The 16,204-nt window shown below is 42.1% G+C and overlaps 1 protein-coding gene across 1 annotated transcript; it reads left to right on the top strand.

Annotated features, from left to right (window-relative positions):
* The first annotated feature begins 213 nt into the window (after window positions 1-213).
* dusp12 (dual specificity phosphatase 12) lies at window positions 214-2,482 on the top strand. The gene is made up of 6 exons (XM_076977132.1): window positions 214-762; window positions 845-958; window positions 1,034-1,152; window positions 1,350-1,437; window positions 1,642-1,825; window positions 2,284-2,482. The coding sequence occupies exons 1-6, from the start codon at window positions 503-505 to the stop codon at window positions 2,431-2,433; spliced, it is 915 nt and encodes a 304-aa protein (XP_076833247.1). The 5' UTR covers window positions 214-502; the 3' UTR covers window positions 2,434-2,482.
* The last annotated feature ends 13,722 nt before the right edge of the window (window positions 2,483-16,204 follow it).

Here is a 16,204-nt window from a genome sequence, read left to right as displayed (position 1 = left end):
TATTTACATTTATTTATTTATGACAAATAGTCATTACACCGATCTTAAACTACAAAAGAGCAGGCTAAATCTTGCTTTAAATGTATTGGTTAATCTAAAAAATAAACTCTGCATCCCATTTTTTATTTTAGGACAAATAATTAACCTCCATAACTTGCTTTTTGATGCCCTCTGCTGACAACGAGACGAGTTCTTGTCCGGAACTAAAGTTTTTCACTATTCTTCTCATCGACCCTGTTTGTGTGCCGGATCACGTGAACGAGTCGCTGAATTTTTAAAAACGTGTTAGCTAGATTAAGTCTGTTTCAGAAAAAATATAATTTGCGAAGCCACTAGACGGCAACATGTATTACACTATAACATGTCTAACTATTTAGATGTCGAATGACTCGTATAGTTTTAAAGGAGGGTGTTTGAATATACCCATCTAACCGAGTACTGCTGATTTAGCTAACTGGTTTATGTTCTGTCATCACCATATAGACTGTATATTAGGATCGATATGATTGCTGTTGAAGCTGGACTTTACATCGGATCTGTCTCTGATCTTAATGATGTCCAAGCTTTAACCGAGGCTGGAATAACTCACATACTCACTGTTGATTCTGAAGAACCATCTGTGTCCGGATTTCAGACGAAATTTGTCCGTGTTCTGGACGATCCGTCTACAGACCTTCTCAGCAAACTAGATGACTGTATTCGCTTTATAGAAGACGCTTTGAACGCAGCAGGATGTAAACCATCGTCTGTGCTCGTTCACTGGTAACTGTCTGAGTGTGTTAGACAGTTATCTTTGAACTTGTGGGTTTTTGGTTAAAAGTTTAACGTTCTTTTTGCTCTTCAGCCATGTAGGTCAGAGCAGAAGCGCTGCAGTAGTAACTGCGTATCTAATGAAAGTCCAGAAGCTCACCGTTCATGACGCGTATTCCCGACTCCAGGGGTTAAAACCAGACGTCAAGTAAGTGCAGGAAATGTATTCATACATCTATTACAAACTAATGCAACTGTTCTGAATTGTTTTATATGTTTTTAGCATGAATGAGGCGTTTCTTGACCAGCTGGCCCTGTATGAATCCATGAATTGTGAATTGGATGCAAATAGTCCACTGTACAAACAGTTTAGACTGAGAAAGGTCACAGAAAAATTTCCAGGTATGTATTATCTTCAGATTGAAATGTGCTCGTTTGATTGACGAATCATTGCAACTGTGTTCACCTTTATGCTAATGATGTTGCACTGTATTGTGTGTTCCTTTTGGTAAACACGTATTTGTGACCCATGGATAAACAATACTGCATAATATTTAAAAATATTGTAGAGTGAGGGGTCTTGTGGTTTATTAATGCAGAACTTCAGAATGTCCCCAAAGAAGTCTTTGCCGCTGACCCAGCTCAAACCCAGAATGCCGAGGTGGTGTACCGATGCAGAAAGTGCAGGTGAGGCCCATGGTGCCTGTTACGTCTTGGGGCGTGTCCTTGTGAAACCTGCCATCTGGCAACCCGTTCTTGTCACGTCTGGCAATCCGTTCTTGTCATGTCTGGCAATCCGTTCTTGTCATGTCTGGCAACCCGTTCTTGTCATGTCTGGCAACCCGTTCTTGTCATGTCTGGCAACCCGTTCTTGTCATGTCTGGCAACTAGGCGCGTGGTGTTCCGCTGCTCCAGCATCCTCAGCCACAGCGTGGGCTGTGGGCCGTCAGCCTTCTCCCATAAGAGGCCCAGTGGGGGACTTCCCGCTAATGCCGATCAGACAGAGTGCACGTCCTACTTCATCGAGCCTGTTCAGTGGATGGAGGAGGTGTTGCTTGGAGTCATGGATGGACAGGTATTTCTCATGAGCAATAAATGAGTCATTGCAAGGCTACGGTGCCTGTTAAACTGTCAGACCAATGGGAATACAGTTGTTGTGAGTACGGAGTACGTATTGTTTTGGGCAGGAAAAGTAGTATAGATTTGTGTTACATATCACTGCCATTCTGGCTTAAGTGAGTCTTGGTTTACATGCACATAAAACTGGTCTCATACACATGAAGGCTGAGACATAAAATACAACTTGGCACTGAGAAACTGGCCCATACTCTTGAACGGGTAGACTAATACTGATCTACTGATCTAATACTGATCTGAATTAACACATGCAAACCTTTGATCCTTTTACCCTGAAAAAATAAATGAATATAATACATTTGAGCCATTTACTTAGCTGTAGTAAGGTCTTGCTGTGGGTCTGATGGTGCTGTGAGTGTGTGTGTGGGGTGTAAAGGATGTGGTCATGTCTTGCAGCTCCTGTGCCCCAAGTGTAACTCTAAGCTGGGCTCCTTTAACTGGTACGGCGAACAGTGCTCGTGCGGCCGCTGGGTGACACCTGCATTCCAGATGCATAAGAACAGAGTGGATGCAATCAAGCACATCGACATAGCAACCCTCAAATGAAAGAATGGCCTGTTTAATAGCACAAATAAAGGATTATATTGTTTGAATATCTGGTAGTTGTTGTCTATTTTGTGATGGGGAATGGGGGGTATTCACTGCAAACCAGTGGTACACTTTAATAAATAAAACATGGAGTGTTGCAACATCTTATGTTCAATTGGAAACATTTTACATTATTTTGGCATCTTTACTTTTATGCTACAATATGTCCAGAAGGTGGCATCATATTCCTGTTGTTCTTCAGGTCAAATTTACAGTAGTAATAACCTAGCTGTATTTGCCATGTCTTCTGATAATAGAAAGATATTTATCACTATTTAAAGTGCATACCAAGTAAATTCAGTGAGTTAAGATGTTTCTGAAATGTGTAACCCTGAGGAAATGTGGAACAAATGAACTGATGGTTACAATCTCAGCATTAAATGTGTGAGGAATACTGCTTTGTTTTCTTTGATTTCTAACAACAGTGAAACCTGCTGGGTGCTAATAAATCTAGTCATTGCTTTAGAGTGGTGTGGTAAATCCATGACATCTCTTGGCTTGCTTCTGCAGGCTAAATCACTCGTGAAAAAATAGTGATCGGCCATGTCATTCAGCAAGGGGCAGAAGTAAGGTTGCCCTAATCACTCCAGTGTGGTTGCTAACCTGTGTACACATGCTGATTCTGGATCAGTTTGGCTTGTCAGTGCTGTGACAGACACAGGAAGAAGCATGGACCTGTACGTGGATCAGCAGCTCTGTTGAGGTAGGTAGTGAATGGACTATTGTTGTCCTTAAACATGGCCTCTGCTCGGCTGTAGACCCAGTCATTTCTGGGAGAACCTGTGTAATTACAGGGTAGGGTTGTCTGGAAAGGTGAGGGGAGCTATTCTTTAGCAGACTGATGCTTGACTTGTGTTTGTCATACATCACCCCTCTAATTCTGAAGCATTCTTTGGTATATTTCCTGCATTTCTATAAGTTGTCAGTGAAAAGCAGATGGAACCAAACAGCAAAAATTACATAAGTCTTATCATGTCTTTGCTTGTTAAATTAGTAAACAGATGCCTACTGGCTACTGGTTAGACAGATGCCCTCTGGAGCTGAGAAACACCCATACAAAGCTCTGCTGCATTACGAATCTGTGAAACAGTTCATATGGAAAGCATTTGGGACTGTGGTGAATCTGGTCCTTCATGAGTTCACAGCGAAGAACAGCTGCTATGAGGCCATGATCCTCAGCACACAGCCAGGTCTGGTCCAGGAGAAGAAACGTGCAGTTGTGTAACCAAATGGGTCGACAATCCAGATGTAAATCCAGCAAAAATGCTGTGGTGACATTCGAGAAATGCAGTTAATTCTAAAAACCTTGAAAATGCGTATAATCACATGCAAAGCTGTGAAGATGCCCCCACCCTTTCTGCAGCTATGCCGTGTGAGCTGCTAGGTTTGATTGGCTGTATTTGGTTATGGCACAGAGTTGTCAGATGCTATCAAGTTTATGAGGGTCATATCCCGAGTGTAATGACCCCCTGAAGTAGTAACTCCTGATGGAAGTAGTAGCAGAGAGGAGGTCTGCATGTGTCTAACCAACCAATTGCTGAAATGAATGATTGATTAAGACTGACAGGATGACAGGGAACGTTTCCTTTTGCTGATTGGCTGGAAAGAATGGGGAGAGTTAATAGGGTAATGCAGTGTTATGTAGTACACCTCTTTTAACATGTTGACCAAGTCTGACAAATATTCTATGTTGATATTTCAGTTTCAGTACTTTTCTTTCCTGGATCATCTGTCAGAGCCATTTAGCATAATGCATGGCAGTTTTCAGTCCTCAAAATTAAATAGATTAACTGTCTGATGACTGTTCTCCATATATCGAGCAGTTGTGACAACTGGTAGGATTGCACTGAGTCCATATGAGAGACAGTGGTTTGTTTCAAAAGGTTGGCTTTGACTGATGGTGATTATCAGGGCTTAGGCAGCATGGTGACTTGGTGGTTAGCACGTTTGCCTCTCAGCACTGGGGTCTTGGGTTCGAGTCCCTATCTGAGTGGAGTTTCCATGTTCTCCCCGTGTTTGTGTGGGTTTCCTCCGGGATCTCCGGTTTCCTCCCACAGTCCAAAAAGATGGAGGTTAGGTAAATTGGCAATTCTCCCTGAGTGTGTGTCTGTGTCTCTCTCTGTTCAATAAAAACAAGTTGTTGTCTGAGTGTGTGTGTGTGTGTGCTTGTGTGCCCAGTGGTGGATGGTGCTCTGCCACTAAGGTCTGTCCTCTCTCCCCTTCCTGCACCCCATTCAGTCCCCCAGGGGTCCATATCTATGTCGCCCTCCAATGGCGATCGATCGCGATATACAAGCCACCCCCCCCCCCCCCCCCCCCGCTCAACAATTAACGTTCGCCGCCCCCCCCGTCAACAACTCTCACACTCTGACATGAATCCAAAACTTGAGAGCCCTGGTGATTATGGAGGTCCCATTCATCTTCTTGGTGACAGCTTTGACCTTCTCTGGACAGCTGTCAGAGTTGCAGGCAACACTTGGTCATTTCCCCTTCACACCAGGACAATAAAGTGTAAATGTCCGTGCGTCTCACAGTACACACAGCGCTTTTGAGCGGTCTGCCCCCTCTTCTCTCCTCCCATATGCCCTGAGAGGCCCCCTCCAAATACATGTAATCCATTGGCTGGGAGAGATGTATGAACACAAACTCCTTTAAGACAAGTGCTAGGAAATATCAACAACGGAGCAGCCTTGGGACTTCACAAGACTTTGACAAAGAATCGTGGGAAGTCTTCATGAAGGAGGAACCCGTCTTCTGCATCTGAGTGAACAAATGAACCGGAAGCAGTCGTCCTGGTGGATGCGTTCAGCTGTCAGGATACTCCATGCAGATGGCAGGCTGGCAGCAATGGAGCACCAGGCCATGATCCTCCTGCTTTACATTTAGAGCTGTGACACAAACAGCCAAACTCTTATATGCAGATCAGTCACAGTCCTCCTATTGAAAGATTCAGCCCTCAGTGCTCAGCTTCTAAGTGCTGAGTTAATCTGCAGCATTGGATCCCAGACTAAACTTAGTCTGGAGTATGTGCCCCTGAAATACAGCCACACTTCTATATGTTGGCAATGCTTATAGGTATTCATATCTCTCACACCGACATGCTAGCTTTTCAGTTAAACTAATGTTAATGTTTTTCCAACTGTTTTCCCATCTACACAAATACATTTTTATTAAAGACCAATTTACAAGACCTTTGCTCTCTTTTGCTGAATTAAATAAAAGGGTGTTTTTAATTTTTGCTTTTAAAGAGGCCTTTTACTTAGAGGAAACGTCTCAGGGTGTTTCTCTTCAGAAGAAAATGCATGTGGACAAGCACAGCTAATGCAGTCAGTTGGTTCTCAGGGCTGCTAGCTCAGGAGATGAACTGGAATTGGTGCAATAAATTATGCTCTGTTCCGAGAGCCATCTGGACAAAATGCTCCAGGTTGTGTGTGTGTGTGTGTGTGTGGTGCATCCACCATTTGTGAACTTACAGATGACCTCTACAACTAACAACATCATTATGGTCTTCAGGAATGTGTGTGTGCAATGACAGAAAGTCACACTGTAGAAACAAAAAATCATTCCACACATTACTATTGCTTTTCTGTGTGTGTGTGTGTGTGTGTGTGTGTGTGTGTGTGTGTGTGTGTGTGTGTGTGTGTGGGAGGTGGGGGGGGGGTGTATGGCCTATGTCCACATTTTGAGGCATGTACAATTTCAGAGAGTGAACAGCAGTGCTGGAGGCTTGATCTGCATAAGGCTGAACTGATGATGAACACCTGAGACTCCTGGTGACCATGAGGAGGGAACTCTGGTGGGACATGCAGGGTATTCTAGTCAGCTGGAGTCATGTGGTTTGAAATGAGGCCCTTACCACACAATACTTCTTCAAATGTCAGAGCACTTCAGTCATTCATAGACTATAATAACTATAAATATCTATAAATAACTATAAATATCATCAAATTCCCCTGTGCCCTATGAAATCTGAAAATGGTTGGCCTTGATTTGTACAAGTAAATCTCCAGTGCCTCCCCTCCATTGCCTCGCCTCTAGTGCCTCACCTCTGGTGCCTCGTCTCCAGTGGCATATATGGGATATTGGTAAGAATTATGGTTGCAAAAAGGATTGCAGATATATATACACTATTGATTATAAAAGGGAATACTATATAAATTATAAGGAGTTCTGTGTACATCTCTGGAATACAAACGTGCTAAATGTCAAAATGCCTCATCTCTTCTGTTCATAAATTAAGGTATTATCATACTCCATTTGAACAATTTGACACTGGACTAACAGTTGAATAAATGTTTTATGAGCATGTCCAAGATATATTACTTGAGTCATCTGTCAGCAATTTGCTCTGCTTTATTCTATAAATTGAAACCACACCACTCCTACATCACATTTGACACTGTCTTACGCCAAGCAAGAAATTAATTCCAAAGTAGCTGAACCCATTTTTCCTTCATCATTTCCAAATGTGACTTCTTAAAAGACTGTCACGTGTTCCAATAATCACGTGTTCCAATAATAACCTTCTAGAATCTCCATTTCATCGCACATTTAGAGTAATGCTAACCATACAGTCGAAGACTTTGGAAATACTTCTTTCTATAAGTCTGCAGTCTGACAACATCTCACATCTAAAGACAATGTATCATGAGTCACTGACTATACTGCAAAGACTGTGGATCACTATTTGCACGACTGAAATTCCATTTGAGGAGATTTCCTATCATGCTTCTGTTGGAGCAGAAATGTAGCGTTTTTGGGCTCAGCTGCCCTTGTGTCTACAGCGGGTTGTAAAGCCCTTGTGTCTAAAGCAGCCAAACAGAAAAAGTCAAAAGCCGCAGACTGCAGGCCTCGCTGGAGGCTTCACCCCCAGGCCGCCAGAGATGTTCCACCACCGTGATGCCTCCTGTTTGGTGATTGAGAGAGTTAATCTTTTTGTTGTTCACTATCTCACGCCACTGCTCCCAAGATTGAAATAAAATAATTAATGATAATAAAATATTAAACGCAGTTGATTTAACGGAGCGTCGAATCACGATCCGCAGTCTTTGCAAAACGATAGTCTGTAACCACATGGTCTTTAGGCAATTTTTAGAGGCGACTAGACATTACTTTTTACGGTTAACATTACTCAATATAAGACTTTTATGGTTTTGTCGCATAGCCTATGCGCGTCGAGTAACTAAAACAATTACTTCCGCAGAAAAACGAGGTCTCGAGAAATCCATTAATTTTTGTGATCGATATTCCCTAAATAAAACCCTAAATGAGAGCCGTGGTACCCATAGAGCATGGGAGGAAGATATCCAGTTATTTTTTTTAAATAATCAGGGTAGAGGATGTGGCCTTCTAATCTCGTGGACCTATCATCATGCAGTGAGTTTAATCTCTTCCCTTTGTAAGGTTCAAACCATCTTTCCAGATGTATGAGTAATTAATACAAATTCCTCTGGTTTCAGTGCTCACTATTGGATTTGGTATCTCAGTCTTTTCACATCTGATAACTTGGCCTTCAAAGACAAATGTGAGAACAGTGGAGATCACGTTAGGATTCATGCTCCTGTTTGCTTTGCCTGTATATTGACTTGATTTATAGTTAGTGAGGTCAGAACTGTGTTAGTATTGTTAGAATTATCATAAGTTTTTCTGTTACCTCTGCCGAATGTTTAGAGTGAATAGGATGCCAGAAACTTGCTGAAAATATGATCCATTACTGCTGTATTTACTGCTGTACACATATCAGCCATCTTCAGGTGTCTGATATAAGAACAATGTCTTTCAGATCCTAATGAATGCAATTTTGTTCTCAGATCAGCCCTCTCATGGTGGTATACTTGGTAAATAAGGGGTTGTGAGACTAAAGCCAACTCTTTTTGTGTTGTGCTTGTCAGAATCCCAGCACCTCTGACACAGCTTGTTATATTCATCTCTTAATGTAAACAACAGCAGTCCCACATCACTTCAATTCAGCAGTGAGAGTATAATCAAAACAATCTAAAATGTCTGATTTTAACCTTTAATTTTTCAATTGTTATTTGGTTGATTGTCAAGCTTACAGTAGCGTTATTATTAGTGAAAGACTGCTGACTCTTCTAAACCTCTGCATTGAGACTGCTGGTCAGGGTGAGTGACATTGTATCCGTCCTCTGTGGAGATCAGATGGTTTTCTGTTCCCATGGGAGCTCACCAATGGCAAAACTCCCAGACCCGAAAAAAGGTTTCTCAGGAAACCGCATAAAACTTTGTAGACATGACTTGAAAAGCTCAACATCCTGCGATGTTGGGCAGACTGAAGCCCAGTTTCAGTTCAGCACGCTGGAGATCCGTCAGAGTTTGGGCAGAAGAGGAAGAGGCAGGACATGATACACCCCTGGAAATGTAGCCGCAATTGTGGACCCTGTAACCCACTTCCAGTGGTAACAGACAAAAAAGATCTGATTAAATTAATTGAGATTGTGTTCACACTCAGTTTTTCACTAAAATTAGAACTGAAGTTCTGACTCTACTGATGCAAATTATACTGCACACAGGGCAATTATTAAGAAACACGTTTTACTTTTGTGATAGAGAGTGATCGAGGGTGATATAGAGGGTGATATGGAGGGGGTGAGAGAGGGTGATGGAGAGGGTGATTGAGAGGGTGATTGAGAGGGCGATGGAGAGGGTGATAGTGGGTGATAGAGGGTGATATAGAAGGTGACAGAGGGTGATAGAGAGTGATCCGAGTGTGGGTGAGCATAATGGCAATGGAACATGATTTTACTCCTTGAAAATGTTCAGGTTGAAGGCTGAAGTCAGCAGCTCATATATGATCAACCCTTGTAATAATTTCCATCTTTGCTGGTGCACCTGCTATAAGGTGTCTTTGGCCAGGGCTGGAGTTTATGCTGCCAGGGGCTGCAGTTGGATTAAGTGATAGTGGGAGGTGTTGGGTGGTAGTGAGGTGGGTGGTGCATCACTGGGTGGGGTTACACTGGGAGGTGCTGAAGTGCAGGCAGACGGATACACTGTGTGGTGCTATTTTCACTGGAGCTTTCTTTTAACATTTTGATTTATATTCATGGCTTTTTATATCATATTCTTACAAATTGTAAGAATTTTCAGAATTTAACAACATAAGAACAGATCTGTAACTGGCAACTTAACCACCTGAATAGCTAGAATTTCATTTACGAGGTTTAACTGTTTTTTTCTGAAGGAATGATCAGAGTACAATTTTAAATGCATCTGATTTTATTTTTGGCAGTCAGGTAGTCCGCAGACTTTCATGGACTAGGCCTTAGTGGAGCTCTAAGTGACACACCACACTCTGCTAAAGTTCTTCTGTTGTTTTAGTCCTCCAAGTGAATTCTTGTCTCTGCCACCATGCTGAGGAGCTAAGCGACCGAAGGAGGCTGTGTGTTAGAAATGTGTGCGCTCTGTGCAACACGTGTGTGCTGAGTCTCCAGCACGCTGTTGAAATCAGGTTCATGCTACCCCACACTCCTCGTCCACCCCCCCCTCCCCCCCTTCACGCTGTTGTGGAAATCCGGGCTTCATCCAAGTGCACTTTTTGATGAATGCTCCGGAAAGTTGGCCGCTCTGTCTTTTTCGTGTGCTCAGGCTCCTCCGAAGCCGGGAACGATGGAACGCCGGCCTGGGCCTCGGCACCAGTTTATTTTTAGAGTGATGGCTCTTGGTCGGGCCCAAGTGGTCCCGTCCTTGCAAATCTGTCTCCAGTGTTTGATAAATAAACTGCAGAGAGGGGCAGAGCATGTTTGGAGTCTGTCCTGGACCTGGTTGTGCTGGTGGACTGGGTGGCTTTTCGCTCCCTTTGAACGCTGCCAAGCGTTTGCTTATTAACAAAGGCTTGCAGAGTTTACGCCCTCCCATCTTATGTTGAGCTGTCGAATTGAAGGATGCCTAACTGCACAACACTAAAGTGGCTTTTTTCGTCTGCTTCCTTTGCCCATCGGCTGTGCTGCGTTGTGGGTGTCTGCCTGTTGATCTGTCCCTACTGTAAATACTGCTTATAGTCACACAAGCTGACATAATGCATGATTCTGAATTCATGCAGGTCAAATTCTTGTTCCCTGGGTTATCAGGCCTTTTTTTTTACATTAATTAGATTTTGACTGGATATTAGTTCTCATTTGTTTGGTTTGCTCGTGAGCATTTCTTGCGCTACTCTTCCACAAACGCTGAGTGTGTGTATTCTTGAGTAAGCTTGTGTGTGGACACTGGTACTATGTGAGGGGATTTGTGCCATGTAATCATGCCCACGTTTCAGCTAACCCCATATCCATGTGCAGGCTCCACTGGGATCCAGAACATCAAAACAAAACACCTGGAGATGTTTCATGAGCTCATGTTGTGATGATGAAGCAACCAAACCTGCACAGGTTTACACAATCACATCTACACTAAAGTTCCAGCTAATTGGTTTCTGTAAAATGCAGTAGGGAACAAATATAACTGACAACACAAAACCTATTCAGAACTATATCTGTATCTATTCAGTACTTTATACAGTATGTTCAATACTACTGAGTACTAAATCCATGAAGCTGGGTTGTGTCTAATGTCCTCATGTCCCATCCCCTGCCTTTCTAATACTGACCCAACATGTATGTTTTCTTAATGCTAAATGTTTGAGGCTGAACTTCAGGTGAGGTAGGAGGACTGCAGATATGGCTGAGGGCAGGGTGGGACTCGGGTGGTCAGGAAAAGACTGGGCTAGCTTACGTAACTGACCATGACTTTTTTTCCAGTGAGTTATTGCCCAGCTCTCCAAATTTGGCAGCCACCATCATCTAAAACTCGTCTGGTGGGGCCACCTATCTGTTCATTGTATTATGCAGAAACACAGCAAAGTCTTAAAGTCCCTTTGGCTTGTACAGCTTCCTCTTCAACATTTGGAGTATTGCACAGCATCTTCTCATTTCAGTATAATCATTAACAAACAAAAGAAAGAAAAAAAATCTCACATCTCCAACATCATAATTACAACCAGTAGCTCCCCATGCTGTCGGACGCACTCTGCGTCCAGGAGAGACCTAAAGACCAACTGTAATGCCAGAGGCGTTAATGGAGGAGATGCAGTGGGTGACGGTGGCAAAGGCACATCTTTATTTTCCATTTTCAGCAATATAAACAAAACAATAGCGACAGCACTGAAAGCGGGTCACTTCTCTTAATGCGTCATCAAGGAACACTTGCGCAAGATGCTTTACAACTCTATGTCACGTAGGGCTACGCCCCCCTCTCCCCGCTGTCACTCCAACGTCTCTGTTCCTCGTGGTTTTGTTATTCCCTGCCTGTTTATCCCGCCCAGCTCGTTGTCTCCGTTATTCCTTGTTTGTTGCCACGCCCCAGTGTCATTGTTATCACCTGTTCCTTGTTTCGGTTCTATGTATATATGTCCCGTCATTCCCCAGTCGTGTCATCCGTGAATTTGTCTACTCTGTCAAGTTTGCTTTGTTCATGTTGTTGTCTGATCTTCATTGCCGTGAGTTCTGCCGTGTTGTGTGCGTTTTGGTTTACCCGTCCTCCGTTGTTTGCCTGCCTTGTTGTTTCCCTCGTCCGTGATTATGCCTGTCTACGTTTCGTGTCTGGATAGCCTGCCCGTGATGACCCCTGCCTGTATATACAACTCTGCTTTTGGTATTCCCCGTATTAAATCTCGCTCATCTCAGCGATTGTGTCCGTCTCCTCGCTCCGTTGCGCATGCAACGTTACACTCTAGGTGTGCTATAGGTGCTTTGAGAAGCACAGAGTCTCAGGAAGCAGCGTGGGGAAGAGTCCAGCATCGTGGGAGGAGTCCAGCGTCGTAGGAAGAGTCCAGCGTCGTGGGAAGAGTCCAGAATTGAAGATTACCAATGTCTGCTAAATCTTGGGGCAGTCATGGTCTGGTGGGTAGGAAACCGGTCTTGTGACCGGAGGGTCGGGGATTCTATTCCCAGGCCTGAGGCCATGACTGAAGTGCTCTTGAGCAAAGCACCTAACCCCAACTGCTCACCAGTCTGGGACTGCCCACCGCATGTGTGCACCACAGCCCCATAGTAATCACTAGTGTGTGTGTTAACTGCACAGATGGATAAATGTGGAAAAAAGTTTCGATTGAGGTGAAAATCGCAATTGACAAATAACATTTTAATAAAGCAGGTGTGCAATGAGAAAATCAAATTAAATTAAAAATCATGCAGAAATCAGCGACTGACCATGCTGAAATAAATTCAGTTAAGTAGCCTCCTTCAAATTAATAATGGCTAATGTACTACCACACTGTTTTTTTGTACTTATATTTTTAAACATTTTTTGGTGTAATTTTTTATGTTTTTTTTATCACTGATTTCACTTCTGTCTGGATGCCTTGTGGATCCAAAATATGGAGCCCTAACAAACACCCCAGGGGAGGAGCTCACATTCAGTTTTCCAAGCCTCTTAAATCTCTGCTCCCTGCTTTGATGACATGCCATGATGTAGCATCCATTTCAAAAATGTCTGCACCACTGGCGTTCTGCTGAGGAAGTAACCAGAGGTGGTTTCCACTACCAGAAGATTCCTGCATATATCTGGGAACTCACATCTTGATTGGTAAAATTAGCAAGAAATGTGTACTACAAACGTTTTATAATGAAGAACATTTTGCTACTGCATGAGCTGCAAGGTAGTATGATACTGTGTTTCTCTGTGGTCTGGGTTTTGACTGTGATTCAGTTCTTGACTCTTCAGTGCACTCATTGATAGCTAAAAATGTTGAATACAGTTTGGACACACAGGTTCTATTAAATTATCTTCAGTTATAGTATAACTGTCACCTTCCAGTAACACAGGGTGCTTCTCCTAGCAACAGAGTCTGTTCCTCTATCCTTAATTTGACACAATCACATTGCTTGATGTGGATAACATTATTCTGTAAAATATGCTTAGCTGCAGTTCACTGTTAAAAAGTAAAATGCAGCATAAAACTCATAGAGAAGGTCAGTGGCTCAAACCAACAGTAACCTGACTCATTTCTAACTATGGAGTTATCTCAAACTTATCTCATTTATTTCTTTTTGCTTGGTTAAATGAGATTTTTATATACCTCCAAGCTCAAACAAGGACCAGCAGTGCTAATACTGAAAAATCTTTAGTAAAACGCATCAAATTTCCATCTAAAACCTACACTGAAACGGGGTGGTGATTGCTATTCTTCAGCATATCTGTATGATGACTTGGCCATGATGACTTGGCCATGCCTTCATGCTAGCTAGCTGTTCAGATGTGCACTCACGACTCCGGCTGGATGTCCAATGGCTGCATGACAGGAGTCCCCTTCCTCTGCGTAATGGGAGAGGCCCGTGAGGCCCGAGGAATGTCTGTAGAAAGCAGAGTGATTAGGGGAGGCCTGATTCCTGCAAATCATGGGCGGTGTGTTGACTCAGCTGGCGTGGCACATGTCCCACACCACGGTCAGGGGGCTCGCTGTGGCTGTGGGGTTCCAGCTCTTTGATGGCTCGGAGCAAACCTGGTGGCAGTAAGCAAGCACCTAATTTTTATTATGTAATACCTGTAGTTCATTTTTATGGAAGAGGTTGTGGGATGTTAAAATGACAACACTCACGTATTCATGACGTATCATGACAAAGCTCTGAATACTGATGTAATCATTGTGAATGCTTCCATTTCCTTGAATCTAGGCCTATAGTATTAACATTGAGTCTTGAATGGCCCCATGGCCCCATCACAAAGATCTGACTCTGCTACACGTTGGAATTGTGATCTGAGTGCTACGCTTCGGGTGATGACCATTACACCTTCCCATCAGCTGCAGCAATTATGCCTATTCAAAATCACTCAAGCACGTCTACAGGTGTAATTCATCATTTATGACACCAGGCTTCACTGGACTCACAGCAGCAGGAGATCATTGTTCTGAGACTGAAAATGTCTCAGTTGCTAACGTTAGTGTCGTTCAGTGTTGTAATGGATAAATATAAATATCAGTATGTATCAATATAAAAAATTCTGAAATGTAAATGTAAGAAAGGAATGTAAATATGCATTTAAGTTATCAGTTGGTCACAAGATGAGCACTAGTTTCAAGTTAGGCAGGGCAAGTTTATTTGTATAGCATTTCACATAAAAGTAGTAACAACAAAACTAATTACATTGTGAAATCTATCACACCAGGAATGCTTTTGCAAGGAAAGAAAAAAAGATATTACATAAAAAATAAAAAAGCTTAAATAAACTGGGAACTAAAATGCTAAAAATCCTAAGTACTAAAAGAGTACTAATAAAGAGTAATAAACAAAATGTAATAGTAAATGTAAAGCATCATGGTAAAAGATGAAAAAGCAGAATAAACTAAGAATAAAAACCAGACAAATGTTTTCATCATCAGGAAGGTTATTTCAGCTTTTGAAGCATAATGACTAAAGGTTACCTCTTCATCATTAGGTCATAGATGTATTTTGGATGTAGGCTACTAAGTGATTTATATACAATTAGAAATATTTTTTAAATTATTCTGTCATGAATTGGTTGCCAAAGTAAAGATCAGAAATCTTGTTCTCTTTGTTTTGGTAAGAATTCCACCAGCTGCACACTGACTGTGGTAATACGTGGTTTAGCTGCAGACTTAAGGAGGTGTAAGAACCGCTGCAGGGGTCCAGCCTCATGGATGTAAATGCATGGATTAGTGTCTCCAGATCCTGCTTAGACACTACACTTTTAGACTAGATTGCAAAAGGCTGACTTTGTTACTGATTTCATGTGACTACTAAAGTTCAGATCTGGACCCATTAATCTTCAGATTTCATGGCTCTGTTGTCAAATGAACACCACCCTGAAATATTTGCTCTTTACTGTCAAATGTAATTAGCTCTCTTTTTAGTTGATTTTTTAGTTGCAGAAATCACTTCCTCTCATTCTGTTGTTTATTAGCTGTAGATGTTGACACAAAGAGTTTATAGCACTGGCGAGAGAGCTAGAAATATCTTCCCACTGGACAAGAATGCTGTTTAGATTCATAATACCAATGATAACCAATGGCCATACAGTAGCACCTACCTTCCAAGGATGGCATGAACCAGCTAGGGACTACTGTAGATAGCCTACCCAGTTCACACTCTCCAGGTTTCCAGTCTGCCCAAGAGGAGTTTATGATCAAAGTGTCAAATACTGCATTTAATAAGAGCTATGATGTGGTGCAAAATCTGGTTGGAAGTCATTTCTGTTTTAAAATTTGGTGAACAGACTGTGAACAATTTTTCAAATTTCTTAGCTATGAATGGGAGATATGAAATAGGTCTATAATCTATGTAAGTTTACACTGTATTTTCTTTTCAATAATCATATTTATAAGCTAACTGTTAATTAATTAGTTTATGGTCAAAAACACAAAAACTGAGGTCCATGGATTTAGGAAACAGATCTGAGAAATCTGCTCCTTAAATTCTTGAGATTTGACATGTCAATCACACTGAATGATCAAAACAGACTTCTAAATCAAGCAGAGTTTTAAATAAAACCTTACTAATGCAACCCTCCTTGTTATAGCCTACATGAGTGTAAAGGTTTAATTGAAAAGGTGGTATGTAAAAATGCTAAATTAATATCATAATGAATAAAATAGGGGCTAAGAATAAACTCTGTTAGGAAAACTACACTTTGCTACATGAGCAGGCTGTATGTTACCATGTCCCTTGGGTTTGACCTGTTAAGTATCCTATGATGCCAGGAAATTCTAGTGAAAGAAGAT

This window comes from Brachyhypopomus gauderio, chromosome 16 (genome assembly GCF_052324685.1).
Source record: "Brachyhypopomus gauderio isolate BG-103 chromosome 16, BGAUD_0.2, whole genome shotgun sequence".
In the NCBI taxonomy this organism is placed as follows: Eukaryota; Metazoa; Chordata; class Actinopteri; order Gymnotiformes; family Hypopomidae; genus Brachyhypopomus; species Brachyhypopomus gauderio.
This window is presented reverse-complemented; position numbering and strand designations above follow the sequence as displayed.